General features: G+C 41.1%; 1 protein-coding gene across 1 annotated transcript in view; it reads left to right on the forward strand.

Moving 5' to 3' along the window:
- The window catches only part of LOC124008975 (teneurin-1-like), a 190930-nt gene that overhangs the window by 107442 nt on the left and 61986 nt on the right, over positions 1–21502 (forward strand). The window contains exons 5-7 of the mRNA XM_046320569.1: positions 3671–3909; positions 15095–15244; positions 19716–19924. Of these exons, the coding sequence (XP_046176525.1) occupies positions 3671–3909; positions 15095–15244; positions 19716–19924 (598 nt within the window). The remainder of the gene's footprint in view (positions 1–3670; positions 3910–15094; positions 15245–19715; positions 19925–21502) is intronic.

The following is a 21502-nucleotide window of genomic DNA, read 5'->3' on the forward strand; positions in this document are numbered from 1 at the left end:
TTCAGAGGTTGAAAAACTCTATTATTAAGTTAAAATGAGTTGAGCTCTCTATACGCTTCTTTCATTTTCATGCTTAGGAAATGGCAAATTCAATTACTGTACACCACAAGCAACCAGGTAAATCTTCCCCTCTTCATTTGATGTGGAACACAAAACCAATCAAAGAATTTCCCGCTTGTTATTAATGACAAGCTTTGTTTGGCTTTGTATGGAGGAAAGGGTTTTAACATGCAAAGAGAGACCACTATGACAGGAAAACTATGAAAAAGTAAATTAATCATATGAAGTAGAGAGCCTTTGTCAAGATTGACAATTATGCTGTCTGCTTTTTGAGATTGTTTTTTATTTAAAGGGGTTGTCTGTGAAATGTGAAATGAGTCGCTGGCCTATTTTTCTATTTCCCATTTGTTTGGTAAACCCAACAGTGCTTGGTGGTTCATAAATGTCTTGTAAATTGAAAATAAGCAATCCTATCAGAGGTAAACAACTCCTTTCTGTTGACTAAAATAAGTTGACATGTCGTCTTGAGAAAAAGAATGAAGCATGCGGTAGCAGCATCAGTAGGGGGAACACTACATCATAGAGCTACCTGAATTCACAAGTTCAAGGATTTGATGTTTGGGGTATGTTTTCCAAAAACAAATGAAATCACCAAAAAGGTGTAACATGTTATTTACATAAAACAATATATTTAATTGAGTTTCCCAGCCATTGTGGGTAGATTCAGTGGACTGAAGCAATCAAATGAATGGATGCAGGAGCTCCATGGTTGATAATACCTCCTCAAGGAAGCCATTACTCAGTTGGCATGAGAGGGTGTTAGTAAGAGACTAGAAAACAAGGGCCTACCTTAGGCATGTTTTCTCCCCCACGCTTTGTGTTCAAAACATCCATAACGTCTGATAGGTGTATGTAATGTACAACAGTGACAATAATTACAAATGAACACAATTAGGTTTGCAGGAGGGGTAGTGGTACTTGAACATCTTAAATTTGATGGAGTAGGTAGATCCTCCCTCCCTTATGGTAGATCACATTGACTGTGCTCATTTAGGCCCCAAAATTATGTAGAGGTCACCCACTCTGCATAGAAGACGAGAAAGTCACCATGCCTGATGTGGCTATGTGCTGACTTTCTGTTCTCACCTAAATGAAACTCGTTGATTAACCTGTGGTCGATATTCAACCTAATACAATGCCAGCATTCATGTAGATCAGCAGATTGCTATCCAATACCTCCTCTTGGCCTTGTTTATCTCATCATTGTCAATTGTAATGAGATTGAAAGTTTGATGTGATGGCCAGATATCAATAACACCACCACATTTGATATTTTGCCTTTTACATTTAGAAAACTGTAACAACTGGTATTACTGCACATTCGCTCTACAGGCTGGGTGATGTGCTGTTGACATAGTTGTAACACTTTGCTCTTGCCTTCACCCAAATAAACCCAAATACTGAATATTTATCATATTTTTTGTTGATTTCAGATTTCTGTGTTGTCAATTCTCACCGGCAGACGTTACCAATTATGCATAGCTGCCTTCCAATTAACACGGTATACTGTAGCATCAAGTGTTTTTCAGACTGCTAAAATGACTAGAAATGAGGTGCTCTGTATCACCCACCTCCACAAACACCTTCAGATTGATACGATGAAGAAACGCTCCCTGTGACATCTGGCCAACGCACATAGAAACATACTGTACCTTCACAAAATGGCAGTTTAACATAAGATTCTACCTCATCAATAGAAAATACAGACAACAGAAGAAAAGTCATCGATTGTAAAGATCAGTGATCAATAGTGATCCTCAGATCATCATCACAGACGTCTTGAGGGGGAAACAAGTATTTTAATGATCCAATTTCTTAGTTCCTCCTCCCGAACACCTTCCTCAAAGCATCAAAAAGTATGGGATGAAAGCAGCTAATTTCGTTTGTCTAAATGACATCAGCCGAGTCGATGCACTGTTGAGAACACAACGACAATGACGATATGGCACTGACACAACATCAATGCAATTCCAGATTTCTGTCACATCAGCATAATGACCATATTCAAGACCACAAGCATATTCTTCCTAATTTCTTTCAATTACACAAAGACAGGAATTTATTGCTCCTCTATAGACTGTTTTTTTGCTCTTAATAATGCATTTTTCAAGTGTCAGCTACAGCACTACAACATAACAGTATCCCAGACAGTCTTGAGCTCAGTGCTGTCCTGATCCAAACTGGATGTCCGCTGTCCATGACTGAACGATACAATTCAGTCCGTTTTCATGAGTGTTTCCGCAGACCGTGAGGAGGATTACCCAACACCACGGGATGCTGCGTTTACAGTGGCTTGGACAACAAAAACAAACATGTCTCAGATAACTTTATCCCTTTGTGAACCATACTTAAACTTAATTACACTGTCTACGAAAATTGGCCCAGCAATTAAGCCCTGTGATATAATCTTCTATAAGACTGACCTTTGTACTCTCCCATCTTTAATTGGACACATTAAAGATAGCGGCTAATGGTATTAAAACCTTTTCTAATTAAGGACCTGAGCAATGAGGGTTATTTTCTCCCCCTTGTGTTCTTCTGTTCCGCTGGTTGGTCTATTCCCCCCTAAACACTGCCGCCTACAGCTTGTTAGATAAAGGCAGTGGTTCCAAGGTCAAGTTCACAGTGAGGAGGAATTGGCCACCCTTCAGCATTAGCATAAATCAATGTAAGCACAGTATTTAGCATCACTGTCAGCTGTAAGAATTTAATAATAAATGTCTTAGACTCTCTCTCTCTCTCTCTCCCTCCCTCTCTCTTTGCTCTATCTGTCCATCCCTCTCTTCTCTCTCTCTCTCTCTCTCTCTCTCTCTCTCTCTCTCTCTCTCTCTCTCTCTCTCTCTCTCTCTCTCTCTGTCCTCTCTCTTTCTCTCTCTCTCTCTCTCTCCTCTCTCTCTCTCTTGCTCTATCTGTCCATCCCTCTTCTCTCTCTCTCTCTCTCTCTCTCTCTCTCTCTCTCTCTCTCTCTCTCTCTCTCTCTCTCTCTCTCTCTCTCTCTCTTGCTCTCTCTCTCTCTCTCTCTCTCTCTCTCTCTTTCTCTCTCTCTCTCTCTCTCTCCCTCTCTCTTGCTCTATCTGTCCATCCCTCTCTTCTCTCTCTCTCTCTCTCTCTCTCTCTCTCTCTCTCTCTCTCTCTCTCTCTCTCTCTCTCTCTCTCTCTCTCTCTCTCTCTCTCTCTCTCTCTCTCTCTCTCTCTCTCGTTCTCTCTCTCTCTCTCTCTCTAAGGAGTGTACACGTTAAGGCAGTTTGCCTGTTGGGAGCATTCATTAATTAGATTTAGGATGTATATCATTTGGCCAGGGAGGGAAATGGGATTGCATTTTGAGATTTGATTTTAATGATGTGCATTTCTAGCAGTTTACCAATAACTTAGAAGTACACAAGTAACTAACAGAAGTATTTTCTGGTTTGTATTCTATTTAAGTACTACGCAGATGGAAAGGGTATTAATCTATGCATTTATTCATGTCATATCTACACCATTTTTTATTGGTGCACAAAGGTGTAAATGTTCACACATAAGTGTTTAACAATGAAATAGTAATGTATGCTAATGTGCTATGTTGTGTATATTCTCATTAATGTCAACCTCTTCTGTTGGTGTGTTGCAGGCATTTCCTGTTCAAACATGGCTCAGGCTCCTCTGCCCTGTTCAGCGCTGCCAGTCAGAACTACCCTCTGACATCTAACACAGTGTACTCCCCACCCCCACGGCCCCTACCCAGGAGCACCTTCTCCAGACCCATGTTCACCTTCAACAAGCCCTACAAGTGCTGCAACTGGAAATGCACTGCCTTAAGCGCCACCGCTATCACCGTAACCCTCGCTCTTTTGCTCACATACGTCATTGGTAAGTCGGGTATTTCTCCCTATCTATATTATCTATATTTATTGAACAATTCAGTATAGTACAAAAGCATAACATTTCCATATGGAGTGATTTCAGTGCCAACAGAAACTGTAATATTTTTGAATATGTATTTTAGATTTTGAATTCAATATTTTGGAGTGTGTAATGCACAAATGTAATATTTGAATTAGTAAATTGAACTTGTATTTCATCATTTGAAACTTAATTCAATTAATATTGCATTCAGTTTTTAAATTAAATGTAAATTTAAGTGAATATTCAAATTCAATATTTATTTAATCAGTTTAAATATGGTGCATATTGCATTAATTGTCTGTGTATCAAGTTTACAAACTATAATTTAAAGTTGACCAAAGTTTCATATATTTAACTTCTCAAATGCATTCAGATTCAGTTTTAAAATTCAGTTCTCTAAATTCAGATTAAAAACCAGAGACATCCTGGTACTTTTCAGCAAGGAATGGTAGAAGAGAACGTTCTTTTATTTAACTAGGCAAGTCAGTTAAGAACAACTTCTTATTTACAATTGACGGCCTACCCCGTTGTCCAAACCTGGACAACGCTGGGCCAGTTGTGCGATGCCCTACGGGACTTCCAAACGTGATGATGATCCAGATGTGATGCAGCCTGGATTCAAACCAGGCACTGTAGTGACGCCTCTTGCACCGAGATGCAGTGCCTTAGACTGCTGCGCCACACGGGAGCCGAGAGAACAGATATAATCAAATACCCAATGTGTTAATCAGGTTTCTGGCGGTTTCTGAAGCCAATGTGGCATGTTGAATTTACTTTCTTCTCATGAATTTGGCTGTTGCATTTGAACCGTTTGAGCTATTATGACCCCATTCCCAAAAGCTAAGACCCTCTGGAACATGGTCATGCTTTCTGTTCCCCTCTCTGATGCTCACAGGACGCACAGGAGACCTGAAGATGTGTTAGTTTGACATGTTTTGGTTTGTGTTAGACATGTATTAGTTTCAAGCCTCCTGCAAGGGTTCTCATTATAAGGGTGACTGACTGGGTTAAGACATTGTTAGCTTCTGAGCTAAAGCCTAAGTTCTGTTACTTGATTGGGTCTTGAGGAGGAGGTCAAAGTTGGGTGAGGTGTAACACAGGTGGTTAGGGGAACACGCTTACAGTACATGATGAGTAACTTGTCCAGAGACTTGAAAAGTGACATTGTCTAGTGCACTGGAGGCCTGGTTAGAACCCGATCAGTCAAAATAACACGTCTTCAGGTCTCAGGCAAGGTCACATGTATGAGGTCAAAAGGGGGTGAAATATAACTAAGGTCCACGCTCTTTTGATGAGTAACCTTGCTGGAGACTTGAAGACTTCTGTTAGATTCCTGAACTCATCCCTATGGGCTTCAGCTAAGTGGGTTCTAATACAGTCTTGTAACATGCAATAAATCCGGTTCAAACCCAGTCAGTCATAAGAGAAAGATTAAATAGGGAGTGGAAAAGCTATCCTTGGAAGGGCTATGACAGGGCTATTTAACTATATTCTTATGGGGGCCAAATTGTGTTTTTTGTCACACTCCCTTCTAATGTGTAATGTTCCAGAGAGTCTTAGCTTTCAGGAATGGGGTCATAATAGCTTAGAGCCCAAACGGTTCAAACGCAAAACTTCATAGGAAGAAAATGAATTCTACATGCCACATTGGTTTCAGAAACCGGCAGAAACCTGATTAACATGGAGAGCGTTTGAATCTATCTGTTCTCCTCTACCATTCCTTGCTGGCAAAGTACCTGGATTTTGTCTCTGGTTTTGAATCTGAATTTAGAGAACCACATTTGAAAACTGAATCTGAATACATCTGAGAAGTTGAATATATGAAACTTTGGTGAACTTGAAATTGTCATTTGTAAACAAAGACAATGAATGCAATATCTGCCATATTGACAATGAGTAAATAAATATAGAATATTAATTAAATTTAAATTGAATTTTAGAACATGTGATTCAATTTGACCATTACAAATGCCAAAATATAGAATTTAAATTCAATATCTTAATACAAATTCAAAAATATTGAATGCATGTACAGATACTGTTGGCACTGAAATCGCTCTATATTTCCACATGTATCTACTTTCTTTATTGTCTCATTCTCCAACTATTTCCCAGTGTCATTCTTATTTTATTTCATGCACTAGGATGAATGGATAGTTTCGTTGAAAATCCATCCAAAAGCTGTTTGTGAGTCTGTAAGATACAGGAAGCAAACATGCCTTAAGTTCAATCTGAGGGTAATTATTTCCACGGTTTTTAAACCCATTGAACATGTACTGGTCGTTGGATTTGTATCACCATGTCATTTTGGTATTGTAACTGTCATATTGGTTGTGTTCTTGTCCTTTATAACGGTACACAACAGTATTTGGACAAGAGACATACAGAAAAGGACAGGTAGACTGTTGCATAACAGGCTACATTAGGTAGCTACAGTTCAGCCTTTATTCTACAGTATGAAAGGATGTCACGTAGCAGGTAGGTGCTCCAGTAGAGACAGTTATTTATACTTCCCACTGTTTCCTAGAAGAAGAAAATAGAAAATCAGGTCTGTGCCAAAGTGGTAATGTAAGTAGGTATACTCTATAACTACATGGACTAGTGTACATTAAGTACATATGATACTGTACATATGATATTACACTGGTAGTTCATCTATATGGTCTTTATAATGTCAATGTAGATACATATTGAACGTTTTTAATTCAGAGAAAGTGTTACTTTGTTGCAACCTTGTTTTCATCACTATCCATTTTAGATTCAGATATCAATGAGGTCATATTGCCTACTATTTTCACAAAGATTATCAATAAACCTAGTGATCAGAGAGCAACAACAGATTGATCGTTTAAGGTCCGTAGCCATGAGTATGATGTCTAAGGCATTGTCTTTCAGTCTGGCATAGCGTTGTCTCTAGGACTGACTGATACTAATATGAGAGCATTGTAACCTTCATGTGCCATGGCTATGGATGGCTCTGACCCAGAGACGTCTGTGTGTTTTTCCTAATTGAGATGATGCCCTTAAGCTTCCAACACTAGATCGATAAAGATCTTAGGAAATGCAACACAGAGCAAGATGGAAGACTTCAGACCTCCAATTTTGATCCTCAGACCTGCAATTTACTAAACTGCATGACCGTGCATGAACACCCCTTTAATAAGGCCATTTCAAAGGTAGCCATCAGCCCATTGTGTGCAGGCGAGGGATAGGGATTGTAAATCCTCCGCTGTCTAACAAACGTTGACTGCATCTTTTAACAGCTCTCTGCTTTATTATTCATTTGTCTACTATAAATGCTACATTACCAATTTTGAATTGACCAAAAAATCTATATGGCTACGGTAGTAGGCTACATGAATAAAATGCTGATTACATTCCTGAGTTTGAAATACAGTTGCAAACAGCTTTGAAATTAGCAGCTAAATGTTAATTCCATCTAGTTATTAGGCACTCAGGCCAAATCGTAAATGAACAGATGTACTGTCATCACAAATAATGTTGGTATTGTAAATAAAAATGTCAAATAAATAACACAGGTGGAAAATCTATTACCCACAAGTCTCTCCTCAGGGGTGACACATCACAAATCTCAATGAACATGGAAGGAAGCAGTCATCACAAATCACAGATTTGTGTCAAGGCTTTCTCTGTGCCTTGACACAGGCCTTTATGGCTTTGCTTGATGTCACCATTGGTGTGATCAACCCTGCTATTTATGTATCTACTGTATTTACTCTTATCTGTTCTGGTTCATGCTAGTCTGGACCCCAGAATAGACATTGCCATGGCATTTGTTTACTGTAGTTGCAGCAGGACCGCAGGGCCTGGGCTGGAGCAGCTAGTTGTAACATTTGCATTGCAGCGATTTGCTGTGCATGCATCCATTTCTTCAAACATGTTTTAAATGGACAGTATTTGTCTTCGTAAGACTCCATCAAAAGCACATGTATGCACATTTAGCCAGATCAGAAGTAGAATGTATCATACTGTGTAACTGATTTGCAAATCGTTGTGATGTGTTCCAATTGTAGCACAACAACAAAGGAAACACGCTGGTGCATGGGAAGGGCACGTTCCATTTTATTCTCCACTTGCGGAAGTTCTCTTTCAAATAACTAAACAAACTTTTCTGATGAGAATGCATTGCTGTTTGTGTAGAGCATCCTTGAAACTCCAGGAGGTGGTGGGGCCAGTGAAAGGTTAAGATGTAAGGACAATCTACGTTTGACACTTTGTAGACCCCCCACCATAAAGCTATTTTGACTCCACACAACACAAGAAGAGAAATGCCTCAAAGACAACGGTGACATGTCATTGTGTCATACTTAGAGGAGGCGCACAAGCCCCAGGGCGATGAATGAATGATGAAAATGTTATGGAGAGGCAGAAATAGAAGAACATGCAGGCATACTGCTGATATAGCACGGTAAGCCACACTGTCTGACTCCGACTGGGAGTAAGTACCAACTACTCCATTCTCCTCAGAAACACTTTATTCACTAAGGGGACAACCTGGTGCTAATTAAAATGCTCCAAAATGTCACCCACATACCCAGAGGTGATATAAGCTGAACAGGAAGTTACAGTTGCCTGTTTTCAAAGTCAGAACGCTGTCAACACAGGAAGGAACAATGTCTCCCCTGCCACCTCCACCACCTCCTTCACCCCTTTCTTTCTCCTCCTCCATCTCTGTGATTGAGTAGTCCCACAGCGGTTCTTTCAACTGCAACACTTCACCTGCAAAATGACTGCCAATTAATTACTTTTCCAATTATGTTTATTAGTGCAATAACTTATAAGCAATAAAACTCCTCTACCTTTTGAGGAGTTTTTTTTGGTATTGAGTAAAAGAAAAGCCTTAATGAAGTTTAGATATCTCTCTCCAATGTGTATTGAAAGGCTGTGACTCAGTGAGGAGAACAATATTCCTTGGAGAAAATTAAATGTTTTGATTTTTTCAGTTCATTAGGGCACTGTAAAGGATACCTGTCAGCTGTGGTATTGGTTTAACAGACGGAAAAGTGTTAGGATCAATAAGACTGAGTAATGTCAAAGTGTCCGAGTCAGAGTCTCTGTGAAAGGGAACCGGGCAGCCAAGGAATTTATGATTCCGGGCGACTTGCCTTGAAGGTAGCAGACCTTTCATGCCTCATTGTGATCGTATTGATCGATCCATTTTCTCTTCAGTCTCTCATTAGTATTCTGGTCGTGGCTCTATAAACCAAACAATGCCCTTTTTGAAGAGAGCGTAGGCTGGGGTGCAGGGGGCAGGCAGTGAATTATTTCACCCAGTACAGGGAAGTTTAGATCAAGTGCCAATCTCTACTGCAACTGACACCTCTCCTGAGCTCAGAATGGACTTTGAGCATAGTAGCTGTGGGACTAATAGCAAAAGCACTGGTATTAGGAAGTATCTTTTCCCCCTACTCAACCATGGTTAATGAACCTATTCCCGTTATTGGCCAACAATAGAGAGTGTAAGGTAGGCAGAGGCTATGTGTCATACTGAAACATGCTCTGGTAATGATCAACATAATAATCAATCTGCCATGATAGTGTGGTAAGAATAACCTTTAGAGTGTGTTTTTGCCACAGTGCCCACCATCTCTCTCTCTCTCTCTCTCTCTCTCTCTCTCTCTCTCTCTCTCTCTCTCTCTCTCTCTCTCTCTCTCTCTCTCTCTCTATTACTCTCTCTGTCTCTCTTTCTCTAGTGCCTCTTCTATTCTTAAAGAGCTGATTGGCTCTGGTTCAGTCCCTTAGAGAACACCTTTTTAACAGTACAAAGTGTCACCCGTTTGCATACTGGCAGCCATTTTGACAAAGAGCCAAGTATGACTTACCTTTCATGTTTTGTCCTCTGGTGCCACTGTGCCAATGTGAGGTCTCACCTGACTAAGCAGGCCTTTACTTTCAGATGACTTGCTGCTAGTGTTACAGTAGGTGACTGTGTCCCACATCTTTAATGCAACTCTATTGCAATATTCCATCGTTTAAATTATGGGGGCAGAAACATTTTCGGTTCTGGTGCCTTCAGAAAGTATTCACACCCCTTGACTTTTTCCACACTTTGTTGTGTTACAAAGTGTTATTAAAATTGAATTAATTGTAATTTTTTGTTAACAATCTACACAAAATACTAAATACAAAAATGATGGAAAATAAAACACTAATAAATATTGATTAGATAAGTAGTCAACCCCCAAAGTCAATATATGTTAGAATCACATTTGGCAGTGATTATAGCTGTGATTCTTTCTGGGTCAGTCTCCAAGAGCTTTGCACACCAGGATTGTACAATATTTTCCCATTATTCTTTAAAAGATTATTCACGATCTGTCAAGTTGGTTGTTGATTATTGCTAGACAGCCATTTTCTAGTCTTGCCATAGCTTTTCAAGCTGATTTAAGTCAAAACTGTCGTTCTGCCCCTGAACAAGGCAGTTAACCCACTGTTCCTAGGCCCTCATTTAAAATAAGAATTTGTTCTTAACTGATTTGCCTAGTTAAATAAAGGTCCAATAAAAATAAATACAACTGTAACTAGGCCACTCAGGAACATTAAATGTCATCTTGGACACACATAGTGAGCCCATGCAACTTATTATGTGACTTGTTAAGCATATTTTTACTCCTGAACTTATTTAGGCCATAACAAAAGGGTTGAATACTTATTGACTCAAGACATTTCAGCTTTTAATTTTTTAATTTTTTAAAATTCATTTGTAAAGATTGCTAAGAACATAATTCCACTTTGACATTATGGGGTATTGTGTATAGGTCAGTGACACAAAATGTAAATGTAAATCCATTTTAAATTCAGGCTGTAACACAACAAAACGTGGAGAAAGTCAAGGGGTGTGAATACTTTCTGAAGGCACTGTGCCGTCACAACAGTATTTCTGTATCATTAATATGAATTCATTGATTGATACTTTTTATTTTTTATTTTTATTTTTAATTTTTTTAAAATGCCATTTAGCAGACGCTTTTATCCAAAGCGACTTACAGTCATGTGTGCATACATTCTACGTATGGGTGGTACTTTGTAAGATGGTAGTTGTTGTAAAGCTAGTAGTAGAAATTACTGCTGTAGTACCAAATATGTAATTGTAAGTTACTTTACCCAACTTGAACTATTACTACTGCTCAGTAGTACCACTACTAGTAGTACTACTATTAACTTGCGAGCTAATATGATGTGGGAGGAAGACAGTTCCATGTGGTACAATGCTTTCAGTCTGTGAACTGAACTGCATTTAGGAAAATCCTCCTTGGATTCCCGATCTGTGGAAACAAGAGTGATGTTGGGATCCTACACATCCAGCCACCTGCTGAGAATCCAATCCAGTGCTTGCTCTTCATTACCCCTTCCCAAAGTCTTCCCACAGAACTCTGCAGGGCACCAATACATAGTAATGCAAACTGATGCCCCCAGTAATCTCACTATCACATGGATAAAGCCCTGATTTGTAGCTACTTTAACTAGGCGGGGGCCTAGTGTTGTAGGTCAACTGTGGAACATAATCTAATTTTGCCCTCCAAACACTCAGTTCATGTGTTGTGATTTAGTTATTTCTGGGCACATTCACTGACTAGTTTACAGCATTGCCTGGAGGGCCTTCCAGGGGGCAGGTGCTCAAAATGTACAACTTTTTTCCAAACATTTTTATTAGCATAGGCCTATTTATTTCTGCAACAACACGCTCACTCATCATCACAAATGGTAAGCAAACTAGTTACAGTGCCTCCTAAAGACATGATTGACATTGGGAAAAGAGGGTGGGCTATCAGCCGATCATTGATGTTGAGGTTTGATGTAAATGTCTAGTTAGCTAGCTCAATGTCTTTTACTCTGTCTTTCTGCCTCTCTCTGGTGCGCTTAGCCAACAAGACTGAATATTGATGATGTAGGCTATGTCAAGGGTTCTTAAGTATCAATTCAATGGTATGCTGCTGTGGCAGTACTGTTGATATTTAAACGAGGTAGCTAGCAACACACACTCGACCGGTGACCGCATCTCTCAAACCATGTATGTTTGGATACCGGAGGCACGCAATCTCCGTACAGGACAGATTAGCAGGCGCAACCAACGGACTGGCATGTGCTCTGCACAGATAGAGATAGAGCCCTATCTGTTGCCGTTTCAAGTTTTAAGGTCATGTGCACAAGTACACTAAAATGCAAGCTCTAAACCCAACAATGCAGTAATCAGTAACAATGTAGTACTAAAAATAACATAAGGTAGAATAAAAACACGCGATAAATAGAAATAAGGAGTAAGAGGAACACGAGAAAGTAAGTAAGCTAAACGGGTTCAGTTCCAATACCATATTTACAATGTTTTACTGAATCAATAAAGGTAGATATGTATAGGGGTATGGTGACTAGGCATCAGAATATATGATAAACAGAGTAGCAGCAGCGTATATGATTGCACTGTGTGTGTGTGTGTGTGTGTGTGTGTGTGTGTGTGTGTGTGTGTGTGTGTGTGTGTGTGTGTGTGTGTGTGTGTGTGTGTGTGCGTGCGTGCGTGCGTGCGTGCGTGCGTGCGTGCGTGTGCGTGCGTGTGCGTGCAGTGGTCGTGTGTGCGTGCGTGTGTGTGAGCAAATGACGTGTGCTCGTGTGCTTGCTTGTGCGTGTGCGTGCGTGTTGGAGTGTCAGTGGTCATGAGTGTGTAGAGTCCTGTGAGTGTGTAGAGTCCTGTGAGTGTGTAGAGTCCTGTGAGTGTGTAGAGTCCTGTGAGTGTGTAGAGTCCTGTGAGTGTGTAGAGTCCTGTGGGTGTGTAGTCCTGTGAGTGTGTAGAGTCCTGTGAGTGTGTAGAGTCCTGTGAGTGTGTAGAGTCCTGTGAGTGTGTAGAGTCCTGTGATGTGTAGAGTCCTGTGAGTGTGTAGAGTCCTGTGAGTGTGTAGAGTCCTGTGAGTGTGTAGAGTCCTGTGAGTGTGTAGAGTCCTGTGAGTGTGCATAGAAAAGATGCAAACAAGTGTCAACTCAGATAGTCCGTGTAGCAATTGTTTTGCTGGTTGCCTGTCAAATGATAACAGCTATGGATGAAACGTAATTTACTTTATGCCTCTAAATTGGAATTAGACTCATTATAAATGTGTGGCGTAAAGGCCTGAAGGTGCAAGTAGCTATTTAGGTCTGTGGTCCATTAAAGGGCACATCTCATAATATCATGTCTTCGTGGGGAATACTGACTTGAGCTCTAAAATATGCGTGTTTTACTCCAGACCTATTCGTTTTGGATCATGTTGTTGAGAATACAGGGTGAACTTTGTTGATTCATAATTCTGATTTCCATTTATTTTTCCTGTAGAGCAAAACCAATTGTATGGGGATTATTATTTATTTTTATTAGCAACAAGATGATCATAATGTGATTATACAGTTTGGCTTGAATCAATTAACAAGTTACAAGTCAATAGTGCAATGTGGCTTAATAAGGAGGACACTGCAGTTGCCTCCTGAGCCAAACATTCCCTCCCTTTCTTATTTAGAGAGAACATCTAATCAAATCTTCCCTTCCTCATTATTGGTAAACCCCAAACAAAACTCTTATCTGTTACTGAGGCGATATGTTTCTCTCTCAATTTCATTACAACTTTACAGCTGTCTGTTTCTTGGGTCTACCCAAGTAGAGGACAAGGGTTTAATCTAATTCTTCCCTCTAAACTGCATAATCAGAATATGCATTATACATTTTAAAAGCAGATAGCATCAATTATTCCTCCACTGACTATGTAAAGCAGATGCAAATTTGTGTGAACTACTTTCACTCTAATTAGGCTTTCCCACTCAGCTGTCTGCAAAAACAAAAAAAACAAAAAAACATTTCAACAGGCATTCTTTAAGACCGTCCCCCAATATGACTGCCCTAGCTGCAGTTTACAGGCAGATGCAAAGAAAACACTTTGAAGTGATCAGGGGTGAATTACATTGATCTGAGTATCTAAATGCTGCACTAGTGAGGGGACGGCTGTTATGCAGAGCAGCACCTTTCTCAAATACAATGTCTATCTCCACCATGTCTAATCAGTGCAGAGGAGTCGTGCTGGGTTTGGGTTTGGTTAAGGCTCATGAGTCAGGTGGTATACATAGTAGTTAAAGTGCTGCTTATCCTGCTCTCTTCCCTCCTTTTGGTTGTTAGGTGTTTGTGTTTTCCTCTGAAATGAGTTAGTGCATATGTCTGTCTGTGTTTCGCCTTTGTTCACCTTTGTTTAAGCATTCCTATGTTGTTATGGGGCATTGTGTTGTTGTGCATCGTAATGCAGTGATTTGCTTATTGCAGATTGAGAAACCATGAGAGGTGTGATGTGTTTGTCAAGTACACAATGTTTTGGATCTTTTTAAAATATTTAAATAGCTTCCAAATTATCTCAGAAAATATTTTCCCTAATAGATTTGAATGCTTATCCTGCCAGTGGGTAACTGGCTCTGCCATTCTTAGAAATGCTCTATGGATTACTGGGAAAGGAACTACATAAAGTAATGAATCTCTGTTTTGACGCATGCCCCCTCTTCGAAACGAGGAGCCAAACATTGTGGCAGTGGAATTCGATTTTCAGAATCTTTCTCAATTAATTCCATTCCGTAGTCTCACATTAAATAAATATTTAATTTTGACCATATTGGTTTTCTTTAATCCATTACTTAGAAAGTCACATAATTTATCCTACCTTTCTTTGGAGATTAGACAGCTACTTATCAATATTCCATTAAATAGATTTCATGAACCTCAAACTGTAACCTACCACTCTTATATCTAGTAAAATAAGTATACTTTTTTATTTGTTTAATTACATTGGGATGTAGTAGATGAAATGTCAGCGAAGTTGTCATGAATGACAGGAGAAAAGTTGCTTTACGGTGTAATAAGCATAGGAGCAGCAGGATGTCGTACAAACAGTACGTTAGTGTGTCTCTCTCCTAGCACTAATGACTAGTCCTCTGTCAAATAACTACAATTGTAATATATAGCCAAAGTGCAGGAACCTTGTAGCACATCCACACTGTAGTTAGTTACTGTTGGCTGCAGACAGGTTTAATCAGATGTCTTACTCTTAGGTTTTGATTGATTAATGCCCTGGGTTTCTCTTTCTAGCACTAATCCTCCCGCCCCATGCTAAAACATGGCTCTCCCCTACAGCAGTGCACTTGTTTGGGCTGACCTGGCACCTGCAGCCAGCAGATGGACAGCTCTATGAGAATGGACTCAGCAAACTGGACAGAGACTCAGAGAGCATAGACATAACCTTCACGCCCTTCGGTCTGCCCGGCCTCAACAACACCAACAAAGGTAAGCGGTGGTGGGCAAAGATTGATGTTATGAAGCCTCCAGGTTTTGATTCACATTGTCAGACCACACAACAAAAGCTAGAGCAAGGGGCGATCCAAGGGCTCTCTCCTCCTATTTGTCTTCCTCTGTGTTTACATAAGAAACCTGTTGTTTCATAACCAGCGTGTTGGATGCAATATGAGAATGATTTCCTTCTTGTGCGATGCTTATTGCGGGTCAGATAAAAGAGCCGCTAGGAAGGTGGGTGGGTGACGCACAGGTCATCCTCGAGTTAAAACGCCTCATGTGTTCACAGGGCATCCTCGAGTTAAAATGCCTCGTGTTCACAGGGCATCCTCCAGTTAAAACGCCTCGTGTTCACAGGGCATCCTCCAGTTAAAACGCCTCGTGTTCACAGGGCATCCTCGAGTTAAAACGCCTCGTGTTCACAGGGCATCCTCCAGTTAAAACGCCTCGTGTTCACAGGGCATCCTCCAGTTAAAACGCCTCGTGTTCACAGGGCATCCTCGAGTTAAAACGCCTCGTGTTCACAGGGCATCCTCCAGTTAAAACGCCTCGTGTGTTCACAGGGCATCCTCCAGTTAAAACGCCTCGTGTTCACAGGGCATCCTCCAGTTAAAACGCCTCATGTGTTCACAGGGCATCCTCCAGTTAAAACGTCTCGTGTTCACAGGGCATCCTCCAGTTAAAACGCCTCGTGTTCACAGGGCATCCTCGAGTTAAAACGCCTAATGTGTTCACAGGGCATCCTCCAGTTAAAACACCTCATGTGTTCACAGGGCATCCTCGAGTTAAAACGCCTAATGTGTTCACAGGGCATCCTCCAGTTAAAACGCCTCATGTGTTCACAGGGCATCCTCGAGTTAAAACGCCTCATGTGTTCACAGGGCATCCTCCAGTTAAAACGCCTCGTGTTCACAGGGCATCCTCCAGTTAAAACGCCTAATGTGTTCACAGGGCATCCTCGAGTTAAAACGCCTCATGTGTTCACAGGGCATCCTCGAGTTAAAACGCCTCGTGTTCACAGGGCATCCTCCAGTTAAAACGCCTCATGTGTTCACAGGTCATCCTCGAGTTAAAACGCCTCATGTGTTCACAGGGCATCCTCCAGTTAAAACGACTCGTGTTCACAGGGCATCCTCCAGTTAAAATGCCTCATGTGTTCACAGGGCATCTTCGAGTTAAAACGCCTCGTGTTCACAGGGCATCCTCGAGTTAAAACGCCTCATGTGTTCACAGGGCATCCTCCAGTTAAAACGACTCATGTTCACAGGGCATCCTCCAGTTAAAACGCCTCATGTGTTCACAGGGCATCCTCCAGTTAAAACGACTCGTGTTCACAGGGCATCCTCCAGTTAAAACGCCTCATGTGTTCACAGGGCATCTTCCAGTTAAAACGCCTTATGTGTTCACATGGCATTGCCTCCATTAGCACGATAAAGATCTGATTATATACATTTCCCACTTCCGAAAAATAAAAAATATACTCATAGAATCAGCGAGATAGAGATATAGCATTATTCCAATAACACCAGACCAACCCCGGGGTCCCAAATACCGCAGACGTACAATTCCATTGCGGCAATGAGTGAAATAATTCAGTTCCATTCCACATAATTCTATCTCATTTCTATAAGCGCGTGAACCAGAAAATGTTCTCTGCAACTAGGGCAATGTTGAAGAGTAGATTAAAATCAAATCAGTTATGAAAATATTGGATTGCCCCTGCATAAGCACATAATGGATCTCAGTAAAAGCTTGGTGTCTGAGTTTCAATATTCCCATATCATAGGCCTCTGACACATCCATCCTTTCTCCTCAAAGGGGAGGAATAGGAAACTACAGGTAGTACTGCTAGATTGAGACAGTATAAAAGGCTGTGTACACTCTGTGGCTAGTACAATGTAGCGCAGCTGTGCTGGGTTACATTAGCATGCATTGACTATGAAGTAATCATGAGGAGCTTCATGTGCAGTTAATTAAAGTAAGAGAGTGTGGATTAATCCCCTAGCAGGCTACAGCCCACAGCGTCATCCTTAACTCTTTCAGACCAGAGGTCCTCCAGCAAGCTCCACTTCTGAACCTCCCTGTTCTACGAAACAAATTAGAATGACGTGGCATTTGATCCACTTTAGACCTTTACCTTAGTATACAGAATTACAGAATTATTATGTATATTTTTGGTCGTACTTATCTTTCATTGGCATTTCTCACTTGTAGTTCTGGGAATTTTCTTAGAGCTTCAGACTTTTTTTATTGGACCTTCCCATAGGATGATGTGTTGGACCAGTCCCTATAATTGAGCCTCTGTATTGGGTCTAAGTATGTACATGTTCGTTAGAATAGCAATCAGATTTGTATTTTTATCTAACTTTTTACATTTTTTATCCCAGCCCCCGTCCCCTCAGGAGGCCTTTTGCTTTTTGGTAGGCTGTCATTGTAAATAAGAATTTGTTCTTAACTGGCTTGCCTAGTTAAATAAAGGTTAAAATATATATATTATTATCAGCATAGATCTGATGGATGAAAGGGAATAGAATAGTCTCAATCAACAGACAGACCCAAGTATTAAAATCTTGTTCTATTCAGCTGTCCAATTGTGAGGGAAAATTATAACTAATTGAAAAGACGGTTTCATTTCATTGTAAATAGATTACTGGAATAATTGTTTTATCAGGGTAACCCTTAGGCTATGAGAATTAATTTGCTTGTATGCCAGACTATTTTGAAACGCTTTTCTAATTTACCTCCCAACCCCACCCCCCACCCTCTGAACCCAGTTTAAGTGACAGGTGAGATGGCCTGCAGGAGAGGCACCAGCTAGATATGCCTTCATTACCCTGTAATGAGTTCTGTGGTGGCAGTGGCACAGACCAAACACCACCTCTCCTAAACCGTGTAACACAGCTATACACAGTGATTGAGTTAGTAAATGCATTCTGGTAGCACAAAGTAACTCTGCCATTACCTTGTCCACCTGCTCCAGTCTGGTGGTGTTTTCTTGACAAAAAATGGTCTCCGTTTCTATGATAACCAAACCAATCTTTTTCACAAGGTTGTCAAGACTAATGTGTGACCAATCCATGTGATCGATGTTTAGACATGTATGTGTATTGAGATGGTTTAAAAAAAACACATTTAGATGAAGTAAAAACACATTTAAAAACATGTGGTTTCCAGAGCTCTGTACATTGAGTTATGTGAAGATAAGAAGACACCAAACAGATCAAATTACACTCTTAGAACAAAGGGTTCCAAAAGGGTTCTTCAGCTGTCCCCATAGGAGAACCCTTTTTGGTTCCAGGTACAACACTTTTTGGTTCCAGGTAGAACCCTTTTTGGTTACATGTAGAAAAATTGGAGTTCTACCTGGAACCCAAAGGGTTCTCCTATGGGGACAGCCGAATAACTCTTTAAAGTTCAAGATAGCACCTTTTTTCTAAGAGCATAGCTTAATGTGTACAGTAGAGCTGAACTGATCTCATGTTACCTGCCAGGAGAGAGAGAATCAATAATGTGACACCCTGGTATGTTGGCATACCTGCCAGGAGAGAGAGAATCAATAATGTGACACCCGGGTATGTTGGCATACCTGCCAGGAGAGAGAGAATCAATAATGTGACACCCGGGTATGTTGGCATACCTGCCAGGAGAGAGAGAATCAATAATGTGACACCCTGGTATGTTGGCATACCTGCCAGGAGATAGAGAATCAATAATGTGACACCCGGGTATGTTGGCATACCTGCCAGGAGAGAGAGAATCAATAATGTGACACCCTGGTATGTTGGCATACCTGCCAGGAGAGAGAGAATCAATAATGTGACACCCGGGTATGTTGGCATACCTGCCAGGAGAGAGAGAATCAATAATGTGACACCCTGGTATGTTGGCATACCTGCCAGAGAGCAGACACCAGGGGTTACCAGCACAGAGTAATTAGATCACGCCTGGATGTGGGAGGTGTTTGCTCAAGCATCCGGTAGCTCGCTGGTCTTCTCCTTCCTCACCATAGTATAACACCATATTAGATATGGTTGTTTTTCCTTTCTGTTTACAGTTGTGTAGCACCAGTTTGAACAGATGCAGGGTTTCATCTGACAATGAGGATAGAACGTTTCCTAAAAGGACCGAGGAGGATTTATTAGTTGAGGCAATGAAATGAAACGGATTAAAGTCTGCCTGTATTTTCTCTCATTATCTGATAGAGGCAGAGGGAGAGCCAATATCTCGGTGCAGCAACAAACGTTGTTCTCATTTGTGCTTATACCCATTTGTGCATTTATTTTCATTTGGTGCAAATTCTGTGTGTGTGTGTGTGTGTGTGTGTGTGTGTGTGTGTGTGTGTGTGTGTGTGTGTGTGTGTGTGTGTGTGTGCGTGCGTGCGTGCGTGCGTGCGTGCGTGCGTGCGTGCGTGTGTGCGTTTGCGTGTGCGTGTGCTTGTGCTTGTGTGTGTGTTTACACAATATAGATAAGGAGCTATTCCACAGGGGGAAAGCGATAGACCGAGGGGAGGTGGACATTGGTACCCAGGTGATGCAGGTCATTCCCCCAGGTCTGTTCTGGCGTTTCCACATCACCATCCACCACCCAGAGTATGTCAAGTTCAACGTCTCCCTGGCACGGGACGCCCTCTTGGGGATCTATGGGCGTAGGAACATCCCCCCTACACACACACAGGTACTGTACCCCTACCTACCTCATACACACAAGAGCACTACACCCACTCCCATGATAAACAGTCATACTATAGACTCTTATGTATTCCCACTCCTGCAATGACTGAAACTCCCCAATACACACTCAAGTAACTAAATAAACACCTGGTTCATCTACACACAAGCACAGATACACACCCACACATGCACAGATACACACCCACACATGCACAGATACACACCCACACATGCACAGATACACACCAACCTCGATGCTAATGAGTGTACCCCAATCCCTACACACAACTACCTTTCCTGCATCCCTCTGTCATCCTTCCGTCTCACTCTTCACCCACATGGAAACCCACGATAAAAAGCTGACAGATACTTCACCAATCAGTGAATTAGCTACAGTACTGTTGGCTACATACAGTACCAGTACTTTTGTCAAATTCATAATGAGCTTCAATGTATGTAGTTTATTGTTATGGAATGAATGCAATTAAGGAAATATCTAGTGGAACTAATGTGATGTCAGTAAAATGCCTAAACTCCCCAATCACTGCGTGTTACCAAAGATATTATCTAAGATTAACAGTTCCAATCATTCAAGAAATTGTGATCTGTCGTAATTCAATTAAATACTCCTTATTTAGGGCTCATTTGTATACTAATTTGCATATGTAGGTGCATGGATACAGACAATTAATTAATGATAATTGAAAGTTTCCTTTCAAACCCAGATGTCCTTTTGTTCTGTGAGGATGCTCATAATCATTATAGTAATCACACACACAGTACCAGGCAAACGTTTGGACACACCTACTCATTCCCAGGTTTTTCCTTATTTGGACTATTTTTACATTATAGAATAATAGTGAAGACATCAAAACTATGAAATAACAAATGGAATTATGTAGTAGCCAAAAAAAGTGTTAAACAAATCAAAATATATTTTATATTTGAGATTCTTCAAAGTAGCCACCCTTTGCCTTGGCAGCAACAAATGGGGATCCATAATAATCACAAAGTCCTGTCTCAGTGGGGCTGGCTAATCCCACACCATCATTAGATGTCTCTGTCAGCCAGGTCAGTTGATTCGGCTGATCCCAGTTCAGTTTTTTGCCCCTGCACGCAGTCACACATATGTTGCCTCGGACCATCCCTCATTACATCTGCTGATAGAATACCCAGCAGGTCATGGGGCTGAGCACTCAGGGTCACAGCGAGACCGCCACACAAGCGACTCATCTGTCACAAGGCTGTTTCAGCGGCCTCAGCAAACCCAGCAGGCTTCCGCATGATGAATCCTAATAGGATGTTTTTAGTCATTCATCTGAGTCAGTCCCCTTGGCGGCACGCACAGTTCAGACTTTTCTTTCAAGGAGATTTTGTCACTATTGGCCATTTCCGCTTCAGTGTGACATCATTTGCCGATCCCCAGCTGAAAGTGAATAATGGAGGGACTGCGATCGCCTCTTCTACCTCCTCTTCTGCTGCTTTGCGTCACTGATGAGTTGAAATGCAGGGGCCCGATGGCTATGGTGCCCCAGCGGTTCTGCTGAATTACAAACATCGTTTTCCTTTTGTTCCGTAGGGG

The sequence above is a fragment of the Oncorhynchus gorbuscha genome, linkage group LG02 (genome assembly GCF_021184085.1).
Source record: "Oncorhynchus gorbuscha isolate QuinsamMale2020 ecotype Even-year linkage group LG02, OgorEven_v1.0, whole genome shotgun sequence".
In the NCBI taxonomy this organism is placed as follows: Eukaryota; Metazoa; Chordata; class Actinopteri; order Salmoniformes; family Salmonidae; genus Oncorhynchus; species Oncorhynchus gorbuscha.